Genomic DNA, 23,619 nt, shown 5'->3' on the forward strand with positions numbered 1-23,619 from the left:
TGGAGCTTTTAGAACTGAAAATTAATTGATTCAGATAAATGCAACCAAATTTATTTTGTAATACCTTTTGGTTAAATTGGTGTCCATAGGACCAGGAGAAGACAACAAGGATGGTTTGAATAAACAGGACATCAGGACTCCACTGGAGTGTCAACCTAGATAGACAATATGAGTTCAAAGTCCTACTGTGGGGCTTGAACCCGCAATCTTGTGACGTTGGTAGGTGAGAGTGCTACCAACTGAGCCAGGCTGATACCTGATCATAATATCACTGTGCACATAAAGATAAATAGCTACTTGGCTGAGGTACTGGAGAGTTAATGCTGACTATGAAATAATATTAAGCATCACTTTTTCTCCAATACATTAAACACTGAAATAATGTAATTACAAATTCAATTGCAAATCTCGCTGTTGGTTAAATTTGCAAAGCGACTTTTATTTTTCAAAATTGAATCTTTGACTTGAATGGCTCACTTGTAATGTACAGTACTCTATTGGCCTGTTTTCCTCAGTTTGACTAATGTTCCTCCTTGAATACACAGATTCACAAGATATTAAGATCACGATTCTGCCAACACGACCCTCGTAAACCACTTGGAGTAGACGCTCAGTATAAGTAAGCATTCCTTATAATAATAATTATGATTATATTGTCATTAATAATAATTTGGTCACTCAATCCACAACTGTTTGTGGGACACTGCTGTGCGCAATTGGTTGCCACGTTTCACCCACAAAATATACTGTCAATTCACTTGCGTATTCTGTGAAGCACTTTGAGGCAGCGCAACGGCGTGATAAGGTATTGTATCAAATGCAAGGATTATTATGATTATTTATTGCATGGTACAGTGCAGACGTAACCCTATGAAGTAAATTGGATCCATCTCCTCTTCTGCTGGACATTGTGTAGAGGAGCAGAAAAAGATGTTTGGAAAGTTGTTTTATTTATTTGCTGTTTTTGTGTTCGCCACTGGAGTGTTCACCTCATTTCCTGGGAGCACAGTTCATGGTGGAAGTCTGCACACACCATTTGAAATTGCTAGCCCCATAAGCAAGATTTCGATTCTTTGCCGTGCTGTTGGAATGAACTTGCCGCGGTCGTGAGTTGTTGCATCTCTGGAGAGCAAAAAAAAAAAGTCCCATCTTGCTCTGGTTCACGGTCCTGCGGGGAGGAAGGTAGACAGGATCTACTCGGCGCTGAGCTGGCTCCAAGGTCACATAGGTGGCAACGGAATGCCGGGATCAAGTCAACATGTGTGTCGGGCTTGGTCATAATACTAATCCCTGCATTTGATATAGTGCCTTATCATGTCTTCAAGACATCTCAAAGCTCTTCACAGATTATACTGTAAAATGAGTTGACTGTGGGCGAAATCCGGCAGCCAGTTGTGCACAGCAGTGTCCCACAAACAGTCATGTTTTTTTCTTTTTTGAAGGAAGTATTCCCCTCCCGGAAAAGCAATCCGCCAATCGACTAACAACCGGATTTCTACTTACTGCTAGGTAAACGGAGGCGTGTGGAGTTAGGGAATCTGCCCAATGTTTCGTCCTGCTGATAGTCTGGTTCCAGAGCCATGTGGGTTCTGAAGTACTCTCAGGCACTGCTGATGACTGACCAGCCATCCTAGCTATTTAGCATTATTTTGGGAGCAGAGATTCTTTCCACTCAGCTCTTCTTAACCCTCCAAGCTAAAGCCCCAATGGATTGCATGGTTTTAGCCAGACAAGCAGCAGGAAGCTTGATAGACAATGCTCTCAATGAAAAGTTAGATTTTTTTTTAGCTAGTTAAACTCTAGCAGTATTCCAACACATGCTCTGGGGTCCCTAAGCCTTGCCTCTTGCCAACCTGTGACAAATATTCTGCAGAATTAGGGATCAGCAGGGTGGTTCCAAGGACTGAGTGCCCATTCCATTCTTCACATCTTGGTGTCCTAAGTGAAGGGCACTATATGAATGAAACTGCTGTCTGTTGTACTGGGTTTCCACATGTGTCAGACACCTGCCTGACCGAAAAAAAATCTAGGATAGCAATAAAGACCCTGCAGTCCTGACATGAAACATAATAATCCTTGCATTTGATATAATAATATCAAACTCCTTATAATAATCCCTCCAAAACAATAATAAATTGGTCATTTTCAATCCACGAATGTTTGTGGGACGCTGCTGTGCGCAATTGGCTGCCGCGTTTCGCCCACAAATATAGTCAATTCACTTTACAGCGTATTCTGTGAAGCGCTTTGAGACGTCTAGAAGACGTGAAAAGAGCTATATCAAATGCAAGGATTATTATTATTATAACACCTTATCATGTCTTTGAGATGCCTCGAAGTGCTTCACAGAATATATTGTAAAGTTAATTGACTGTACACTTGCGCACAGCAGTGTCCCGCAAACGATTGTGCATCGAGTGACCAAATTATTAACTTTTTTGAAGCAGTTATTACCCCCGGAAAAGTGATCTGCCAATCGACTAACAACCGGGTTCCTACTTATTGCTAGGTAAACAGGCGTGCGGAGTAAGGAAACTTGCGTGACGTTTCACTCTGCCAGGAATCGAACCCAGGTCCTCTCGCTTGTGAGGCGAGTGCTCTAGCACTGAGCTACAGGACCCCAATATGGGACAATAGTTGTAATGCTGTAAGAAGCCTTGCCTGCAGACACATTTACTTTAAATTTTACATCCCTGTAATTTCCTCCCAGATAACATCTGCCACCCAGCAAGCAGATGTCCTGCTCCCTAAGGTCTCCCAATGACGCTATTGAGCTGGCAGTTTGAAACACAATGTCATCAGAGGGATAAAACTCCCACTGCTTTTTTTTCTCTCTCTCCTCTTCCCTTCTTCTGGATGTGCTTAGATTTCTCTCTGTAGCACAGCGACTCAGACAAGAATTCACAGAATAAGATCATACCCGTGCCTCTCCCAAGATGATGATGCAAGCTTTGGTACTCCACTTCGCTCACTAACGTACTAATCTGCTTCCCTTATGCAGCTTTTATCTCTTTCCCTTTTTTAAAAAAAAACTAAGCAAGACCTTTGATGAGAGAGAGGTTTGAACGAACTCCACACACGTCTGTTTACCTGGCAGTAAGTAGGAACCCGGTAGTTAGTCACTTGGTGGATTGCTCAACGTGGGGCAATAATCCCTTAAAATTAAAAATAATAATAATTTGGTCACTCAATCCATGACTGTTTGTGGGTCATTGCCTTGTGCAATTGGCTGCACCTTTTCGCCCACAAAATATACAGTTAATTCACTTTACAGTATATTTTGTGAAGCAGTTTGAGGCGTTTCAATGATGTGATAAGGCACTATACGAAATGCAGGGATTATTATATTATAATGTGGAGTTCACTGCCATGATTGAAGCAGAAAGTGTGTATGTATTTAAGCAGAAACTCAACTCGTACATGAGAGGGATACGGGAGGAGAGGCTGTATAACCCTTTACTGTATTCTGATTAAATAAATCGAGGCTGTACCACCTTGCAAATGACTGAATCGTTCTTTTAAACTCTAAACAAAATTAAGAATACTTGTGGTTTGAAGAAATTCAGCAGCACAGTGAAACAGAGCACCAGGGTGACATGTCTGATGCAAGTGTTCTTTCCAAGACCGCAACTGAAAGGCTGCAATTTTACTGGTATATGGCTCTGCACGGCTGCTCAGTTTTGATCTTTTTTTCACCGCATGTAAATTTGTCACACTGCTGCTTTGCTGGTGTTTTTCAGGAATTTGAGCGAGCTACTGAAACGAACAGCTGTTCACGGAGAGAGCAACTCTGTCCTGATTGTTGGTCCCAGAGGAGCAGGGAAAACAATGGTAAACGTTCCTTGTGTATAACATTCCCCCTGTACTGCAATGAGAGCAAACGGCACGTTTATTTTTTTTTAAAACAATTAGGAGCAGCCTGGGAGCCTGCGGCCAGGGGTTTTAGCCTTGAGTGACATTTCAACTTCTCCCACTTCTACCATCTCTTTGTTGGCGTGCTTGATTCAATGAGCAAGCATCTCGGAGCTCGAATTCTAACGTCCTTGTGTCCTTATTTTACGGTTTTCATTCAAGGGGCAGCTTTTATAGGTGCTGTTAAGCACCGCGAGTGGCTGCACTGCGTGAAGGGTGCTAGAGAAACACAAGTTGTTGTTGATGCATTGTCTTGCTGTGGGACAGTGAGGGAAGAGCAGCCAATTGTGCACTCCCTTTACCAGGTTGTGAAATGGTCTTTATTGAAGCCGTAGAGAATTTTCTGGCGCAAGTTGATTTGAAGACTGCTGAAATAATGATCTGTTTGTAAGATTTGTCTAGACTGTCATAGCAGCAGGTCTTAGCGGTCACGTACATTTAAAAAATGACATATTTGTCTTGCAATCCATTCCTTTTAGAGAATGTGCGGGACTGGCAGTATTTTAAAATGATTCATTCTGACCAGGGAGACTTCGTCAGTTTATCTTAGGAAGGAGAGATTGCCCTTGAAAGGACACAGAAACGAGCAAGCTAGACCATATACCAATTCTTTGGAATCCAAGTTATGAGGAATGGTTAAGGAAGTCGGGATTGACCTCTTTCAACAACAGGAGACTGTGGGATGACGTGATGGACAGTTTCAAGATTATGAAGGAGCGTCACCAAAATAAATAGAATTTGGAAATAACAGCAATAACTTGTACACTTGTACAGCGCCCTTTACGTCGGAAAGATGTCCAGGGCGCTGGGCAATCGGGTTTTTGGACCCAAGTTGGGGTCAGGAGGGATGGAAGGCAGGGGGGTGGAGGTGGGAGGGTGGCTGAAGAGCACTGTCAAAGAGGAATGTCTTTAGACAGTACTTGGAAGAGGGTGAGGCGGAGGGATTGCGGGATCGAATTCCACAGTGTGGAGGCAGGGATGCTGAATGCCTGACCACCAATGGTGGGGCTGGAAGTGCGGGGGATCTGAAGCAGGTCGGTGTCCGCTGAGCCGAGGGAGCGGATAGGCTGATATGGGGTTAGGAGAGAGGTCGTGGGGAGCAAGACCGTGGAAGGATTTGAAGGTGAGAACGAGAGTTTTGTACTCGATTCTCTGAGGGATGGGGCCAGTGAAGCCGGACAAGTAAGAAAGGATTTCAGGTGAAAGTCCTTTTGCACAATAAGCTTGTGGGATATTTTATCCAGGAAGACCAGTGAATCCAGCTGTGTCTGTGCCCTATTTGTACTAGATAGGGCACACAGTTTGCAGTAGATTGTTCTGAAATGCAGTATAAATTGGTGGTGTAGGTGGTTTGAGCAGCATTTTGATTCAAAACTGCTGGAGTGGAAGTACAGAGGAGGCAATTTGATTTTGATTTTGTTCGAAATCGTGCCTTAAAAGTACTTGGGCTGTCTATTTAAGGGAACTTTTTTTTTGCAAAAAAAATAGTGGCATGATTTCTTATTGTAAAAATGCAAATGCCTATTATTGGAATTCTGCATATGTGGAGTTGGCCTGCTATTGGAGTGTTCCTCACCTCACTAACGCTAGTGTGTGTCAACCTGACTCAGTTGGTAGCACTCTCACCTCTGAGTCAGAAGCTTGTGGGTTCAAGCCCCATGTCGAGACTTGGATCCATATAGTCAAGACTGCAAAATCCCGTGTAGCGGTTGGGGGTATGGTGCATTGTTGGAAGTGCTGTCCTTCAGATATATTGTAATATAAATTCAAATGAGACATTAAGCCGAGCTCTGGTCTGCCTGGTCCAGGTGTACATTGAAGATCCCCTGACACCATTTGAAAAGAAAAGGGAGTAATTCCCGGTGTCTCGACCAACTAATTGTGTTTGGCATTTAGTAAGTGCAAACAGTTCTGGTGAATAAGCTTACTACGATCTGTTGAGCAGTGTCAAAGCCTCAGGTTTTCACAAGAGTGACATGCAATCAAATTTCTATTACTTGTGTTTATTCACAACTTCTGGTGCGTTTCTCTTACACAGTTTGCTTTTCAAGAGCTGAATGCTTTTACTTTAAAAATAGCTTGCTGACTGATGAGGTTTGTATGGAAAAACTAGATGGCTTCTGAAACTACAACGACCTTTCATAGAGAGGGGACAGAAAATTGGGTGACAATTGGGTGGGGAGAAATTTGGTCACTCAATTCATGACTGTTTTTGGAAACTGCTGTGTGCAGTTGGCTGCTGTGTTTCGCCCACAGAATACAGACCATTCACTTTACAGTATATTCTGTGAAGATCTTTGAAATGTCTCAACGATGATAAGGCACTATATCAAACGCAAGTATTATTATTATACATTTTAATATGAAAAGAACTATGGCCACAGCTAGCTCTTCCTTCCTCCCTTCACCTCCTCCCTGGATCAGGAAAGGAATAAGTGGGTTAATAAACCTATTGCACTTGTCACAACAATTATCCATACTATTGCCCTCACTGCAAGAAGAAAAGGTGAAAGGTGTTGTATCAAATGCAAGGATTATTTATTTATTATTTAAAGTTAGCAATGTTCAGCCTGAAATATTGCACTTTGAAGCCAATTCAAAAGGACTTTGTTTACCACCATAGAAACCAGTGCATTCACACACCTGGGATCTTTACAAATGGTGAACAGCTGGGTAAAGACTGGTTGTACCAGTTTGTCTCACACCTTGAATTGAAATGAATTGAGTTGGTGTAAATGGATAAAATCCTGTATGACGATGGGCTTGTGCAAAAGTGCAGTTTTATGGTCCGTTTACTTAAGCCAATGCTGTTTCCTGGCTTCACTTTGTTTTGCTGAAAAGGTCAGATTGCATTTTTCGAATCCATTTCTTTCGAAGTTCCTTTCCCCTCTGTTCCGATCCCGTCTATGTGTTGTAATAACTAATGTTACTCTCATGAAACTCTTGGCTGCCTGCTTCCACACTCCTAAGTGTTTTTTTTACACACATCTACGCTATTCTTAACTCCCTGTTCAGATGCCTCTTACTTACTTTCCTCGTAATTATTAAATCAAATGATGCTTGTGAATACTGCACAGTTGTTACAAGAGTTAACTATGTTGAGTGATTAACACAATACAAATTTACATGTGTATAGCGCCTTTTTAGTGCTCCAGGACGCTACCCTGCGTGAAGCGTGCTGTATAAATGCAAATCGTTTTACTTTGGAAGGACGTACCAGGGCTCTTAAGAATAACGGCTTGGCATCCGAGTTGGGGAGGGGAACCGAGAGGGGCCGGGGAGGGGGAAAGATGACCATAAGCACAGTCAGAGAGAAACACCTTGAGACATAGCTTGAACAAGTTGAGGGAGGAAGCGAATCGGAGGGACACCAGGATGGAGTTCCAGAAAGTGGGGGGAGATAGGCTGAAAGCCCGCCTATGCGCACAGCAATATTTCACAAACAGCCATGAAGTAAATGACCAATATGTTTTTGAGGATTGTTGGCTCAGGATACCAGGAAAAAGTTCCTTTCTCTTTTCCAATAGTGTCATGGATCTTTAACGTCCACCTGAATAGTTAGACGGGTCGTCCGTGTAACATCTCATCCCAAGGACAGCGCTGGCAACAGTAGAGCACTGCATTGGAGTGTCAGTCCAGATTATATGAGTTTATCCTAATGTGGGACTTGAAACCCACAACCTTCTGACTTCGAAGCGAGAGTACCACCAACTGAGCCAGGCTGACCGTGATTTATTAATGCATTTAATATTTAAATGTAGTTGGTAAAACGTTTGCTGTTTTTTTAAAAGAAAAGACTGATTTACTTGTGAAAAAAAATGTACCAACAGGAATTTTTTGAATTCTAGTGGTTGCTGTTTTTTCTCAAGACTTTGTCAATATTGCACATACTTTGACCCGCTATGCAGATGAAGGAAATCTGGAGCACATGAACTAGATGCGTGCAGTGAACTGAAATTACATTGTCTTAGCTTTGTTACAGATCAGTTGAATGCACAGAGATTTATGGGTTTATGTATATTTTTTTGTACATTTTCCTGTGGTAATGGTCAAACCAAGTGATTTAGAAAAACTCAGTTTTAGCTAAACTATGAGAATTAGTTCAAAACAAACAAAAAGTTCAAACGGTTCTTGGATATCTGTCTCATTAATCTGGCTCCAAACACCACAAATAGTTTCATCACACAGTATATGTACACACGCCTTTTTCCAGATGTCTCTTTTCCTCTTGTTTTTGTCCCTTAAGTTTGTAATCAGACTCATTTTGATTCCCTCTAAACTGTTGAGAGTCAGAATTTATAAGCAAATAACGTAATGATTGTAAATAATGTCTTATTGAAGGATTAACTGTTCTGATGAGGGTTTTTTGTGGCAAAAAAATCAAACTAAGATTTAATTTGAAGGGCTTGTATCTAAATTGTTAGGAAGGAATCTTAATTTGTGTGACATTGCACTTGGAAACAAAAAAAATGCAATTGTTCTGATGTGGTACTAAAACAGTCATGGGGAGTTAAGTTAGGTAAGAATCAGAGATTGACACATAATCAGGTGCTAAATGCTTTATAAATAATATTTGTCTGGTTGGCTCTTAGGCACAAACCGCTTTCTTCATCCCATATAAGTAGCTTCCTGTTTTTTTATTTGATTAACAATTAGCGTCATATTACAGTGATGGTCTGCGGATTTAATGGTTGCAATTCTAATTAGAATCAGCAAAAAGGGGAGAAAATAAGTCGTTAACATAGTGCTTAGGGGCAAAGCTTAACATTTCCTTAAACTACCTGGATAGAAAGCGTAAATGTTGCAATCGTTTTGGGGTTTCTGTTGGGAAGACACTTTTACAAACTGCTTAATCATTTGAAATCTACCATTGTTGATCTTGAGGATCAACATCACATAATAATTTTGTCACACAATTGGCTGCCGCGTTTCGCCCACAAAATACACAGTCGATTTACTTTACAGTGTATTCTATGAAGCGCTTTGAGACGTTTTGAGGATGTGATGATTAAAAGACAAGGATCATTATTATTGCAATATCAAAACGTGCCTTACTATTTGCTTCACCTGTGTTCGGGTTTTAGTGCACAAATAACAATTCATTAAGTTGGGCTGTTTGTAACAGACTGAGGATGCATGTGTGGGTCTCTTTGACATGGCTCAGTTATTAATCTCAAATGGAAACTAAAATAAATAGCCTGAACTATTACACAATAATTTCCGCATCCAATAAACTCATAATTTCAACTAAATTATGTCATTCATATTTCCGTACAGCAACTACAATAAAAAGTATTTCATCATGGAATTTTCTCATTAGGAGGAACATTCGTATTGTGCTAAGGAAAACAAATTGTCACTAAATTTATTCATTTAGAGACTACTGTATTTTAGAGACTACTCCTTAGTTAGTATATCAGCTGCCGGGTTTCGCTCACAGAATATACAGTCAATTCACTTTACAGTATATTCTGTGAAGTGCTTTGAGACATCTAGAAAACAAGATAAGGTGCTATATCAAATGCGAGTATTATTATGTTGTACGTATTCTTGGAGTACTAGGAACAGTTCATATATTGTACATCGCTGGTAATTCAAAACTATGCTGAATTGTGCCTTGTTTTAATAGGAATCCATAATACGAGAAGCTCAGAGGTTAACCTTTTTTTTATTCCCCCCCAAAAAACAAATCCTAACTGAGGCGGATTAGTGGTGGCGAAATAAAAGGTCTGGTTAATGGTTTGAAAATTGTTCACACTGAATCAGTGATTAGGAGTGGAGACACTGTGGAGGGAATCTCCCTGGATTATACAATATTATGTTGGAAGATGTGCAGGGTTATGATATGTATGGTTTTCCGCACAACAGCCCTGAAGATATTAGTTTGAAAACTATTTTCCTTGCCAGCTGTGTCAGTGTGACCTTCATGCAAACCATTCTCATTCGTTCGAAGCCTGCTTTTTTTATCCAAACCTCTTGCACAAATACAGCAATAAATTGGCTGGAGTGCAAGAATCCCTTCATTTAAAATATACTGAACATATATATTTGTCATGATCTCATAAGGGACAATTAGAGGACTTAAAGGTTTATGAGTACAATTTTGTGTTCTGTTGTGAAATCCTCTCTGATTTAAAGGCAGATTGGCTGACCAGAATATTAAAAAAAATTTAACTCAAGAGATTTAACATATTTCTTGTTGGAATACTGATTTTCAGCAAACATCTGAAGCTTATTTACAGATAGTCATTAGCCCAGTGTTGAATAACAGCCAAAACAGTATATTTTTCAATCAATTTGTTTTTCTCAAGGTATCTTCAGAAAATATTATATAAAATGTACTATGGTGAGTTAGGTGAAAGATTCAGTAGAAATAAGTGAAGGAATACTAATAACGCAGCACAGAATACATATGTTGAACAATTTCGCTGATGTAAGCAACATGAATAATCTTCGCTTCTATGTGTGGCCGATTGTATTTTATTAATCGAGAGATAATTGGAAGGACTTGTTGTAGATTTGCCTTAAATTGATATTGAATTGCCTTGTGTTTTATTCCTTATTATGTTTTATTTAGTTGCTGAAAGGCGTTTTGAATGAATTGTTAGAAGCAAATTCAGTCAAGGAGAATCTTCTGCAAGTTCACTTAACTGGTGAGTAACTGGGGAGAAAAAATCACTAAATGTTACACTTTTCTTTCATTAATAAGTTGGGTGTGTATGTTTGATGTTTCACATTAGAATTCTGTTATCCTCTAAGATCATCAGCCCTTTCAATCCAAGGTGCCAGGTGACAAAACATTGTGTAACGCAGCTTCAAACTGTCACATTCACTTGGTCACAATTGGCTGCCGCGTTTCACCCACAAAATATACAGTCGATTCACTTCACAATATATCCCGTGAAGTGCTTTGAGACGTCTCAGCAATGTTTTAAGGCCCTATATCAAATGCAAAGATTATTTTTATTTATTATTCAGAAATATTGAAAACCACATTTTTTTTATACAGAAGATTGTTTTACTTCCTATTAACCATCCATCACATTTGAAGGGCCTGCAGATGCGATTTATTGTTTTGGTCCATGTAAATTGTTTAAACAAAAATGTTTTTTAGGCTTATTGCAGACAGATGACAAGATTGCCTTGAAAGAAATCACAAGACAGCTCCAGCTTGAGAATGTTGTTGGAGATAAAGTGTTTGTGAGTACCTTTTTATAACCAACACAGAGAACTTGTGGTTCCCTGCACCATTAACTGCTGGCTCATGTGTAACGGGAATCATTTTAATTGTTTCTTGGGTTTTAAAGTAAAAACACGTATGTGCTTATAAGGAGTCCTGTAGCGTATTAATTAAAGCGCCCGCCTTGCAAGCAATTCCTGGGCAGGGCAAATGTTTGGCAAGTTTCCTTACTCCACATGCCTCTGTTCAGTAGGAACTGGGTGTTAGTCGATTGGCGGATCGCATTTCCAGAGTAATAAAGCCTTTAAAAATACACTAAAATAAAAATAATCCCACAAACAGTCATCACTAATCCACAACGTTTTGTGGGACACTGTTGCGAGCAATTGGCGGCTGCGTTTCGCCCACAAAATATACAGTCAATTCACTTTACAGTGTATTCTGTGAAGCACTTTGAGACGTCTAGAAGACGTGATAAGGGACTATGTCAAATGCAAGGATTGTTGTTATTACATTCCTGAGGTTTCCTGTATATACAGTGGATTCCCATTAGAACGTGGTAAATGTAAGTCCCAAAAATCCTAACCAGTGCCAAATTGGGGCATGATGGCTGGTCAGTGCTTCTGCAGCCACAACACATAAGGAGGAGATGGTGGTGGTGACCTGACCTTATGAACCAGAAGTGGGACATTTGTTAGTGCCCAGGAAACCCAAATGATCAGCTTCTGGGGAATTTGTTCACAGTTGATGTCGCTCCCTGTGTGTTGTGGCCTCTTGTATTGCTCCAGTCCCTCGTACTGGTAAGCATATGTGCTGTGTACAATAAATAACAAGAGGGAGCAGTTACTTTGTTAAGTTTGTGGGTAAATTACCCCATATCAATGCTTTTGATAGTCAAAAAGAGTTTAAGATGACCTGGTGGAAGTGCCTTAATGTAAGAAAGAAATGAATCGCATCTTTCTCGACCCTTACATCAACTAGTCTGCCAACTACTTCTTAAGTCTTTCCTATCAACTGTACTTATCGGCAAACTTAGCAGTCAGCAAGGTTCCACAAATAGCCACGAGGCTCGTGAGAAATTAATCTGGAGGATTGTTGGCCAGGATACCAGGGGAATTTCCCTCTCCTTTCAAATAGTGCTGTGGGATCGTTAATGTCCACTTGTTAAAGACATTACATGAGGTCCTGTGTTATCTATACAACAACAGCAACCTGCATTTTTAATTAAAAACAAAAATGCAATTTGTTGTTGTGATATAGACAACACAGAGCTTCATGTAATGTCTGATACAAAAGACAGCACCTCCACCAATGTAGCATCCCTTAGTACAGTACTGCATCGAGAGTCAGCCTAGATTATGAGCTCAGGTCCTGTGGCGTAGGAAGGGAAAGATCAGCAAATGTAACCCAGAGAGGGTTTGATGTGACTGCTGCTGAATCTCCTTCCTTCCACCTCTGAATCTCCCAACAAAGTAAAAGCCTTGTTTCTAAATAAAATGTGGCTCAAGGTTGTTTGAGCCTGTGGGCTCCCGGCTGGAAACACCTCCTCGAAGCAGTGGTTGCTTGCATCTCCCCATATGTCATCTGGATCCAATTTCATCAACCTCCCAAGTGGATTTGGATTTAGATACAATTTTGTGCCTAACCACTTACTGCAGTGAAAAGGTTGAAGTGCTCTTGGGAGCACTTGAATAGATTGTGTGGCTTTCTTGCTCATAACACTTGTGGGCGCAGAATAAAATCCTGATCCCACCGCACAGTTGCCACGTGTATTACCTGACACATCTAGTGGCACCCATAGCTACTAATGTACAACCAGTTTACAAAAATATCCGGATGTGGGTACAGACTTCCACAAGCTCCTTTGCCTTCAACTTGCCACGGCTTATGTGGCTGCCATGTCAAACCATGGATAAAAAGTATGAAGTGTAACGTGAGTGACCAAATTAAAACAAAATAATAAAATTTGGAGGGATTATTACCCCTGGAAAGCGATCCGCCACTCAGCTAACAACCAGGTTCCTACTTACTGCTAGGTAAACAGAGGCATGAATGAATCCAGAGGAAAAGTCATCATAAATCCTTGCCATGGGGAACCCGGAGCTGACAACTCCATTACAGCAGCATGATTTGCAAGTTACCAAAACTGGCTAAATTTCATATGCTACTGCCTCTTTCTTTCAGCGGAATAACAGTATCTTATTGTATATATCTAGTGCGTCCCCATGTTTCCCCGCTGCTATACATCTCTATCCTTTTGCTCCAGCTTCCCCTTATTGGCATGCAGTTCCACAGACACTGGTTGACCTCCGGTTCCCTGTCAACAACAACAACTTATACAGCCCCCTTCATGCAGCTTAGCGTCCCAGAGCGCTGTCAATTTATGCGGGAGCCTTGGCAGTGAGTATTGGCAGGCTGCTCAACTGACCTCTCCCCACCCAGCTGCCCCACATGCACAACCAGTAGAGGATGCTATACAGGGATAAGGAGCTTGAACCCAGTGTGGTTTCCCCCATCCTCCCCAAAACTGGACCAATTTATTCTCCTCTTGCAACTCTATCTGAGACTAGTAACCACAGACTGGGATTCAAACCAGTGGGAACCTGGTTCATAAGCTACAGTTCTATCCACTTCACTGTAAATACCGTCCCTTTTTATTTTCAATATCGTATGCAGAGAGAGCTAATCCTTCTGGGAAGAACCCTTGACGTTGTTTAAACTTTTGTAATTTCAGGGAAGCTTTGCCGAAAACCTTGCGTTTCTTCTGGAGGCTTTGAAAAAAGGTAGGCGCGGTCAAACTGTTTGATAAGAGCTCTTAAATTTAGCACAAAATGGTTTGTAATGAAAACTTCGCAACACGCACAGTGCAGGGCTGATTGATGCATTTTGATTTTTCATTTCCTCCCTGCTGAAAGTTGCCACTCGTGATTGGGCGCAGTGTTACCAGCCCTGGCGACACTTCAAATCTAATGTTTGTGTGCGCCTGGCTCGCCAAACCCTGTGTAAAACCTGCTGAGTGATCCAACTGGCGGCCCCGCGGACTGCTTTCTCTCCATGACCTGTGTGTGTTGTGTTCTAGAAGGGAAACGCAACAATATTGGTTCTGCAGCCCGCGGACGTCTCGCAAATTGGGCATCCGGGTCTCAGTAGTCCAAATGGTTGGACCCACCCTGACAAAGGCTTAGACAAAGTCTTGTTTGCCTATTGTGAAGGGCGGAAGCCACAGCTGCAGTTACAAAGAGAGAAGCAAAACCAAAATGGGAACTATTAAGAATCGCAGTTTGTGATTAATTTTATGGATCCGTGAGTCACGATCGATCCATAGCTGTCGGTTATTGATGTGTTTCCCCTTTATTGGCTTGGCTTGTATTGATTTCAAAGGTTGCAGTTCACAAGCATAAATCCCTTGAAACGGTTAAAGCTATCCATTGGAAAATGCTTCCAGCTGTTAGGAGCGCAGATTGCAATTTTCCCATTGGGCTGGCGAGAGGGGAATTTCTACCTATAAATTTGCCTCTGTGCCGTAAAATTGAATTTCATTCTTGCCAAGCAAAAAATAAAGTTTAAAAATGTTGAAGTGTGAATTTCGAGTGCACAGGGAGAGCAACAGACAGGCAGCTATTTTTATTACAGAGGAGCATGGTTTTGAATGGTTCCTGGGTCTCAGACTTACCTGGTGTTTGTTTGCGTGTTGAAGGTTGGGCAGCTCATCGGAATTGTACAGCGTACAGAATAACAATAATAATCTTTGCATTTGAGAGGGCGCCTTATCACATCACCTAGACGACCCAAAGCGCTTCTCAGAATGAACTGTAAAGTGAATTGACTATATGTTTTGGGGGCGAAATGTGGCAGCCAATTCAGCACAGCAGCGTCCCACAAACTGGTTTTTTTTTTGGGGCATTTCACTCTGATTTCCCAACACCGCGCAGCTACAGATCTGGATGCCAATTGTCTGTGTTAGATTTGACGTATTGAATTATTTGCAAACTGTTGCTGCAACTGACATCACCCCTTCCCATAGTATTCAGAAGGGGATGGGAATTAGAAACTTGGTGTTAGCTCGTTATCAGCTGGGCTTTACATTTCTATGGGTCTGTGGTTTTATTACCAGCATCAATGAAGGCCTTCCGTTAGCCATTTTTTTGGTACCTTTGTTTTTGGTCAGCCGGGTGTCTCGCCACATTCGGAAACCCATCACCGTGCTTAAGAGAGCCCAAACCAAACTGAGAATTCCATGCATTCCCACTTACACATGGAGAGTCCAGAGATAGATTGTTGGAATGAAATGTGCACTCTCTCACTCCCTGGAAGGATGCAACCTGCTGCAGATCCCAAACGCTGCAGCTCGTGTACCCTCACGCACCAGGCTCCGCGACTCCATCACTCCCACCCTCGCCCGACTCCCCTGGCTCCCCATCCCCCAGAGGATCGAGTTCAAGATCCTCGACCTCACCTTTAAGGCCATCCATGGCCTTGCCCCCTCCTACCTCTCTGACATGCTGACTCCCTACCAACCTGCCCGCTCCCTCCGTTCATCAGGCTCCGGTCTGCTCCATGTCTCCCGCCCTACCATTGGTGGCTGAGCTTTCAGCCTCTCTGCCCCCACACTCTGGAACTCCATCCCACGGTCCCTTCGCCTCGCTTCCCTTGCCTCCTTCAAGGCCGGTCTCAAAACCCTTCTCTTCGACCGTGCCTTTGGTCTCCCTCCCACCTCTCTGCCATCCCTCACCACTACACCCCCCCTCCCCCATGCTCGGCCCCGACAGCTGACTGTTCAGCGCTTTGGGACGTCGCCCCGACAGCTGACTGTTCAGCGCTTTGGGACGTCCTCCCGACATGAAAGGCGCTCTACAAATGTAATATTATTATTGTTGTTGCTTACCTAATTACGGAAAGTATTAGGCGCAGGTTGGCAAGAGCCAAGGCTTGGGGACCCCAGAGTGTGTGTTGAGGTAACTGCTGGAGTATGACCAGCTAAAACCGTATTGCTTGGCATCGAGAGAACTGTCTGGCAAGCTTTCCCACTGCTTGTCCAGCTAGAACCACCCTGCCCGTTAGAGCTTTGGCTTGTGGGCTTAACAGTTGCTGAGTGGGACAATTCCCTGCCCCCAGTGACTTGATACCTGTTTCAAGTGTTTTCTTTCTCTCTTTATAATGTCCTTTATTGTTTCCATCCAGGAGATCGCAGTAGCAGCCGCCCAGTGCTCTTTGTCCTGGAAGAGTTTGACCTCTTTGCTCATCACAAGAATCAGACCTTGCTTTACAACCTCTTTGACGTTTCTCAGTCAGCCCAGACGCCTGTGGTCGTGGTGGGGCTGACTTGCCGACTGGTAAGGGCACCGGAGAATATTTCTTAAAAAAAAAAACTATTTGAATTTGATTTGGCAGCTGAATTTAGAGACAAAGGCAGGTTTTAATTTTTCACCTATTTGCTCTTTCTCATTTCCATACTCAGCCCCCACTCGCCTCACACAAACACACGTACAAACACACTCACTTTCACTTACCATTGTTACAGATATGAGCAGGAATTGTATTCATCCAAGTGTTTCAAGATCAAAAGTTAAGTGTATATCAATAGACTAGAATAGCTATGTGAGTAAAGGATGGGGTTCAAAATCAAGGTGATGGTGATAATGATAATAATAATAATAATTCTTAGATTTGATGCAGCGATTCAGAGGGTGTGTCAATGCCTTAATAAGATTTACTGTACAGGGGAGTGATGGTGTACGGACACATACCTTTCCCTCTGTCAAACTGAATAGCTAACGTGTATACAACAACAAAGTGACATGTGTAAAGCACCTTTCACGTCGGGAGGACGTCCCAAGGCGCTGAACAGTCAGGGGTCAGGACCCGGGGGTGGGGGTGGGCAGGATTGGGATGAGGATACCTTGACTGCTCAGTTGCAAGAACAGTTTCCCTCTTGTCATAAATTTGATTGAAGAAGCAACTTTTTTAGCAGTGGGGATCAACCTTTATGGTTGACCAACAAAATAAATTTTCCTGAATGATTATTTCTTGATTTACAGCACACTACTTAACGATGATCGAACACGGACTTAATGTTCGGGGGGGTTGGGGGTGTCTTGTTGATGTTCCCGTGAGCCAGGGGTTGGTTTATAAGGCACTGTTTGGATTGGGAGAACGAGCAGAATTAAATACTTTAAAACAAATTAGTTTAATTTGGGTGCAGTTAACCTATTGGTACAGTGTATCTACTGGAAATATTGGATTACTGAAAGAAAGAAAAAAAAGTTTCCAATTTCAGCCAAGGCATTGGGGAGAGGAATGGTTGTGGAGTCCTGTAGCTCAGTGGTTAGAGCACTCGCTTTGCAAGCGAGAGACCTGAGTTCAATTCCAGGCAGAGGGCGAAACCTTGGGCAAGTTTCCTTACTCCACACAGAGCCTAATAATAATCCCTCCAAAACCAAAAACAATAATAAATTGGTCATTTTCAATCTACGACTGTTTGTGGGACATTGCTGTGCGCAATTGGCTGCCGCGTTCGCCCACAAATATACAGTCAATTCACTTTACAGTGCATTCTGTGAAGCGCTTTGGGACGTCCTCCCGACGTGAAAAGCGCCTTATCAACTGCAAGGATTATTATTATTGTTAAGCTAAGGTTAGGAATTCGAGGGTGAATTGCTCTGGAACACTATTATCTGGCCTTTACGTTACCGTATTTCCCTGATCATCATCATAATCTGTGCATTCGGTATAACGCCTTATCATGTCATTGAGACGTCTCAAAGCGCTTCACAAAATATGCTGTAAAGTGAATTGACTGTATGCTTTCTGGGTGGCAGCCAATTGCGCACAGCAGCGTCTCACAAACCATCGTGGATTGAGTGACCACATTATTTTTTTTTGAGGGAGGGATGATTACTTCCGTAAAGCGATCCGCCAATCGATTAACAACCAGGTTCCTACTGACTGTTAGGTAAACAGAGATGTGTGGAGTAAGGAAATTTGCCTAAGGTTTCAAACCTGGGTACTCTCGCTTGCTAACCACTGCACTACAGGACTCCTACATTAAATGACACAATGTTGAAGTCTGATTTAACCAGTTGCAATTTGTTCTCATAATTCCTGTTTTTACATCCGATTGAATTGCCTCCAACGTGAGCAAGCGAGCGAGCAAAGTACTGCAGCTGCTTTCAGTTCTCAGTTGCGGATTCTAGCAAACGGTCCTTTCAAGGCATCGTTGAAAACTAGAATCCTACATAATTTAATAATGAAAGTTCCTTTGATTACATCTTAGGTGGGGGTGGGGGGGAGAGCACTTTGGAAATCTAAAGCTTGCAGCTGGGTTGGAAGAAAGGATTCGATTAGGGAAATGCGTTGTGTACAAATTGTGTGGCTATTTTGTTTCATAGTCGTTTTATTTAATTGCAGGATGTTTTGGAATTGCTGGAAAAGAGAGTGAAATCCAGATTTTCCCACAGACAGATACACTTGCTGAACGCATTCGATTTCAATCAATACGTAGAAATCTTTCGGCACCAGCTTAGATTATCGAAAGAATTTCCAGATCGACGATTTGCTGAAGAATGGAATCAGAATGTACAGGTAATAATTTTTCCTGCTGAGGACATTTGCACGTGGAGTGAATTAAGACTTAGGCAGGTAATGCCTTTAAGCTAGCACTTCACCTGAAACATTGTATGAATAGATTTCCGTTTGAATATTGAAGATGCATCAATATTGGCATTATTTGGAGTGCCAGAGGGGCTTGTAGGATTGTTTTTAATGGGAATTCCCATCTACGTGGAATATTGAATTGCAGAGTGCATTTAAAGTTCCATTATGTGCTGTTATAAGTCCAGTGCTTTGGATTTTCTGCATTATTATGCTGTTGGATTGAACTAATGTTTTATTGCTAATGTGTTGCCGTTACAAGGCCACATTATGACCTGCAGGTAGTTAATATTGGTCCACATTTTAATCCTCTTAACATTAGAGCTACAGGATTTTTACAACCACTATTGGAAGGGTGAGAATAGATAAATCCACAATAGCGCACTTCTGTAGCTATCACGCGATTCTTAGTGCTGTTGGACAAGGAAAATGCATTGTTTAATTTTTGCCCTCTCCTATTCTGCTGGACTTGGATATGTATCTAAAACTATTATTCCTGATTTAGTCACTCTTAATATTACGTTGACATTTTCTCATTCTCATCTGGTGAAGCTCGCACTCGCTAAAGCAACGAAGCAAGGAAAAGGAGCGCTCATTGGCCAAGATGACACCGAGCAAAACTTCCTGATAAACAATAACCACAACTTGCCCCTCACGCAGAGTAGCTTCCCAGAGCGCTTTCGACGAAAGCACATTCCTGACAGCATTTCCTACCCTCACCAACCTATGGTTGCTATGATAGATCTATGAATTGAGACTATCAATTTAATGCAGGATTGAGAACTCTTCTCCTAATAATAATTCCAATAATAATCCTTGCATTTGATATAGCGCCTTATCACGCCTTTGAGACGTCTCAAAGTGCTTCACAGAATATACAGTACTGTAAAGTGAATTGACTATATTTTGTGCCAGTCCATCATGGAATTGACTACTATCTCAGTCCTCTTGGCTCTGCTTAGCGTAATTAACAACACTGAATTTCTAGCCTTGAAATGCACACTGGGAAAGAGTAACCTACTATTTATCCAACGCAAAAATAAGGCGTCGCTTTATAATAAGAATTCAGTCGCCTAGAATAGTTTTTCTCCGGCACAACATATTGCGGACTGTTTTCAGTGTCATCTGGAAAATCAAATGCATGACCAAATCTATGACAAATACTCTGATGCATCAAATATTTATAACTCAGCATCCAAACACTGAACCTGCTGCCGTGTGAACAGGCTCATGTTAAAAGCCTGCCCTTAAACACAGCTGTTCAGAAATGTGCAGGTACATTTTAGTGTGTCCAGTTTTTTCTTTCTCTTAATTTTCTCCCAGTTGGCCTGTGTCTCTCGGGCATTTGTTCTAGGCCTTTCCGTGTGGCAGAGCGGTTCCATTAGGGTCTATATTTCTTCTATTCCCATTGCGTTTCAAAGCAGAATGCAGAATCTGGCAGATTGATAATCCAGTCGTAGCTTTGACGTCAATTTTCTGTAGTTCTTCAGAGAATTTCCCACAAACGAGATTAGTGCAAATTAGTGCAGAATTCAGGAGAACTCTTCTGTTCCTCCCCTCCCATCTGTTCTTCTTTACCACTTGGAATTGAATTTTCTTAAAATAACAATTACAACAACATCTTGAGATGTCTCGGCAACCTGGTAACTGCAAGAATAATTATATATTACTCCTTGCTTTTGATAGAGCATCTTATCACGTCTTCGAGACGTCTCAAAGTGCTTCACAGAATGCACTGTGAAATGATTGACTGTATATTTTGCGGGAGAAACGTGGCAGCCAATTGCACACAACAGCGTCCCATAAACAGTCATGGATTGAGCGACCAAATTATTATTTTTTGTGTGTATGATTATAACTTGGATTTATATAGTCCCCTTCACGTTGTTGAGTGCCAGGAGACTCTTATTTAAGAATTTGTCGAATTCTAAAGTAAACTCTGAAGTGCTACATCGACAGAGTAAATATGGACCCAGGTGGAATTTCTACCCAATAGTTGATGATGTGAAATCCTCCTTAAAAAAAGCTGCACTTTTCACCCGAAAAAAGTACAAACAATTCATTTTACATCATATTCTGTGAAGCGCTTTGAGACGACTCAAAGACGTGATAAGGCGCTGTATCAAATGCAAGGATTATTCTTTTATATCTATGCTTCATTGTGTGTTCTCTTTAAGTATTTTTTATTTAATGCTTCATGAAATATTATTACCTTTTTAGTCTATGAGCAGAGATAAGACCGTGAAGGATGTTCTACAGAAGCATTTCAATTCCAGTAAAGATTTCCGTTCCCTACACATGCTGTTGGTAAGAGGCCATTAACAAATCTACTGATTTTCAGGAATGAGACTACAATTATCAGTGCTGCACAACAGAAAATTACTTCCAATAACAACAACAACAAAATGACATTTGTATAGTGCCTTTCACGTTGGGAGGACGTCCCAAGGCGCTGGACAGTCAGAGTTTCAGACCCGAGCTGGGGTTTGGGATTGGAGTGGGTGAAGGGCGGGGAGGGGAAAGCAGGGAAATCGAAAGTACGGTCGAAGAGGAGTGTCTTGAGACAGATCTTGAAGGAGGCAAGGGAGGTGGCAAGGCGGAGGGACTGCAGGATGGAGTTCTTGAGGGTGGGGGCAGAGTGGCAGAGGGCCTGCCCACCAATGGTGGGGCGGGCGAGGCGGGGGACGTGAAGCCGGCCGAACCCCGCTGAGCAGAGGGAGCGGGCAGGGTGGGCGGGGCTTAGGAGGTTCCAGAGGTAGGGGGGAGCAAGACCGTGGAGGGCTTTGAAGGTGAGGATCAGCATCTTGAACTGTATTCTCTGTGTGATGGGAAGCCAGTGGAGTTGGGTGAGGATGGGGCGATAGGGTCATGGAGCCTAGTACGGGAGAGAACACGGGCTGCGAAGTTCTGGATAATCTGCAGCCTATGGAGGGAGGAGTTGGGGAGGCCGACAAGCAGGGAGTTAGCATAGTCAAGCCTCGATGTTATGAATACGTGTATGAGGGTTTCGACGACCTGCGGTGTGAGACAGCGGCAGAGTCGGGCGATGTTGCGGAGGTGGGGAAGGCAGAGCGGGTCATGGCACGGATGTGGGGTAGAAAGGATATAATAATTAAAGCAGTTTTGTTTCTGGGAGGGACGGATAGAACACAGAACCTTCTTACTGCTTACAGCCTTGATTCCATGATCCGCAAATGAATTACTTTGTGCTTTGGGTTCTTTAGATAACAAGGGCATTTTTAAAAAATGTTTGTCACCACCACAGATTCTGTTAATGGCAATGGGAAAGTGCTGACCATTTGGAAGCACACTGAGTGTGACTATCTCCCTCCCTCCTCCTCCTCCTCCTCCTCCTCAGTTTTACAATAACTGTACTGCACAATTGCCACGATGGTTCAGAGTGCTTCAGGACGTCGGAAAATTTATTCAATTCAATAAAAAATGTACAAAACACAGAACAAAGCCTGCAACGTTTCAGCGGTTCATGTGTACTTCACACTCGGATCCCATTGCCGTTCTAAGCAAGAAGTGCATGGGCTGAGCCTGAAGTTGGGGGGTGGTGGGGGGGGGGGGGTGGGGGAGAGGCAAGAGGTGTGGATCCTTCCTGCTGTTTGCTCGTGACATCTGCTGCCCCACAGGCAAAATGACTCTCAGACACTAGATGATCACAGAGTGGCTAGATCCCCACACACAGCCACATCTAGAAACTACAACCCTCCCATGCCAGGTGCCTACCGAAACCTCTCACCTTACTGCCAACGAGCACTGGCCCTTATAAACTATCATGTAAGAAACCTTTGTATTATACTGGTGTATTTGCGAGTATCTTGGGTTGTTTTCATGTGCCAAGAATTAGTCAACGACGCTTGACCCTCAAAGATATTCAGTGCTTAAGGCAACGTGGGCTGTTCTTGCGAGCAGAGTAATGGGTAGTCGTAAGGAAATGGAAGGCACAAATCATATTCTCGGCTCTTTCAAAGGGTCGTAAAACCACTGGGATACCTTACAGAGCAGTAAATTCTCACTGACTTTCAATTTATAACCCACCTTCTAGGGCACTCCAATGGCATATTATTGTGACTAGTTTGTTTCTTTGTTGATGTTAAATCTTTTCTGCTGTTGATGCGTGTTCATTCTGCCACCTTTAACCTTGACATGCTGATCAAACACTGTCCTCGTTCAGAGTTAAGGGCGTTTTTTTTGCTTCAACGTTCCATCAGTAGCCGTGCAAAAAAATAACCCCACCTTTTCTATGCTGATGTAGAAATATTTGTCATTTGGGTTTGTAGTGCTGAATTGTTTAATCTAATTATTTTATTAGAGACGTATTTTAACTATTTTTCTTTCAGATGCTCGCACTGAATCACGTGACTGTCTCTAACCCACACATCCGACCAACAGATCTTCTCGATGCCAGCAGAACATGCACCATGGACTCGAAAGCTAATATACTGCACGGTAGGAAGAGCACAGTCCTGTTTAGATAATGCAGATGCGATAGGATAACAATACCACACATCCCAAGCAATAGAAACTTAGCATAAATATTGCACGAGATGACTTCATGCTGACACTCTGGGTGCCGTACTGGTGGAAGGGAAGCAGGGGAATTGGAATCGACTCGGAACGATTGCTCTGTCTGTATGTCTCTGTGTGGTTGGGTACATGGTGGCTTTGCTTACCTTTTACATTACAAGTTCACTGTAAGAGAAAAAAAATCGGGTTGACTGAGCCAACCTCTGGGAGGCAGGCAGTCCCCACGCTAATAAAGCCACAATTTTGACATTGCTGCTGCTTTTTATTCGTTGATTGATATTGGTCAGAGGGACGGGAAGAGCCCGCATTCTGTGTAATATATAATAAATGTTCTGGGAGTT

General features: G+C 42.3%; 1 protein-coding gene across 4 annotated transcripts in view; it reads left to right on the forward strand.

Moving 5' to 3' along the window:
• The window catches only part of orc4 (origin recognition complex, subunit 4), a 31,075-nt gene that overhangs the window by 1,426 nt on the left and 6,030 nt on the right, over positions 1–23,619 (forward strand). For 3 of the 4 annotated variants that reach the window (XM_042336514.1, XM_007896351.2, XM_007896352.2), the window contains exons 3-11: positions 546–619; positions 3,741–3,831; positions 10,490–10,565; positions 11,027–11,112; positions 13,827–13,875; positions 16,274–16,425; positions 18,500–18,673; positions 20,963–21,049; positions 23,092–23,200. In XM_042336514.1, the coding sequence (XP_042192448.1) occupies positions 546–619; positions 3,741–3,831; positions 10,490–10,565; positions 11,027–11,112; positions 13,827–13,875; positions 16,274–16,425; positions 18,500–18,673; positions 20,963–21,049; positions 23,092–23,200 (898 nt within the window). The remainder of the gene's footprint in view (positions 1–545; positions 620–3,740; positions 3,832–10,489; positions 10,566–11,026; positions 11,113–13,826; positions 13,876–16,273; positions 16,426–18,499; positions 18,674–20,962; positions 21,050–23,091; positions 23,201–23,619) is intronic. The other variant, XM_042336515.1, reaches the window with a different exon arrangement.

This window comes from Callorhinchus milii, unplaced genomic scaffold (assembly GCF_018977255.1).
Source record: "Callorhinchus milii isolate IMCB2004 unplaced genomic scaffold, IMCB_Cmil_1.0 Scaffold6, whole genome shotgun sequence".
NCBI classification, from domain to species: Eukaryota; Metazoa; Chordata; class Chondrichthyes; order Chimaeriformes; family Callorhinchidae; genus Callorhinchus; species Callorhinchus milii.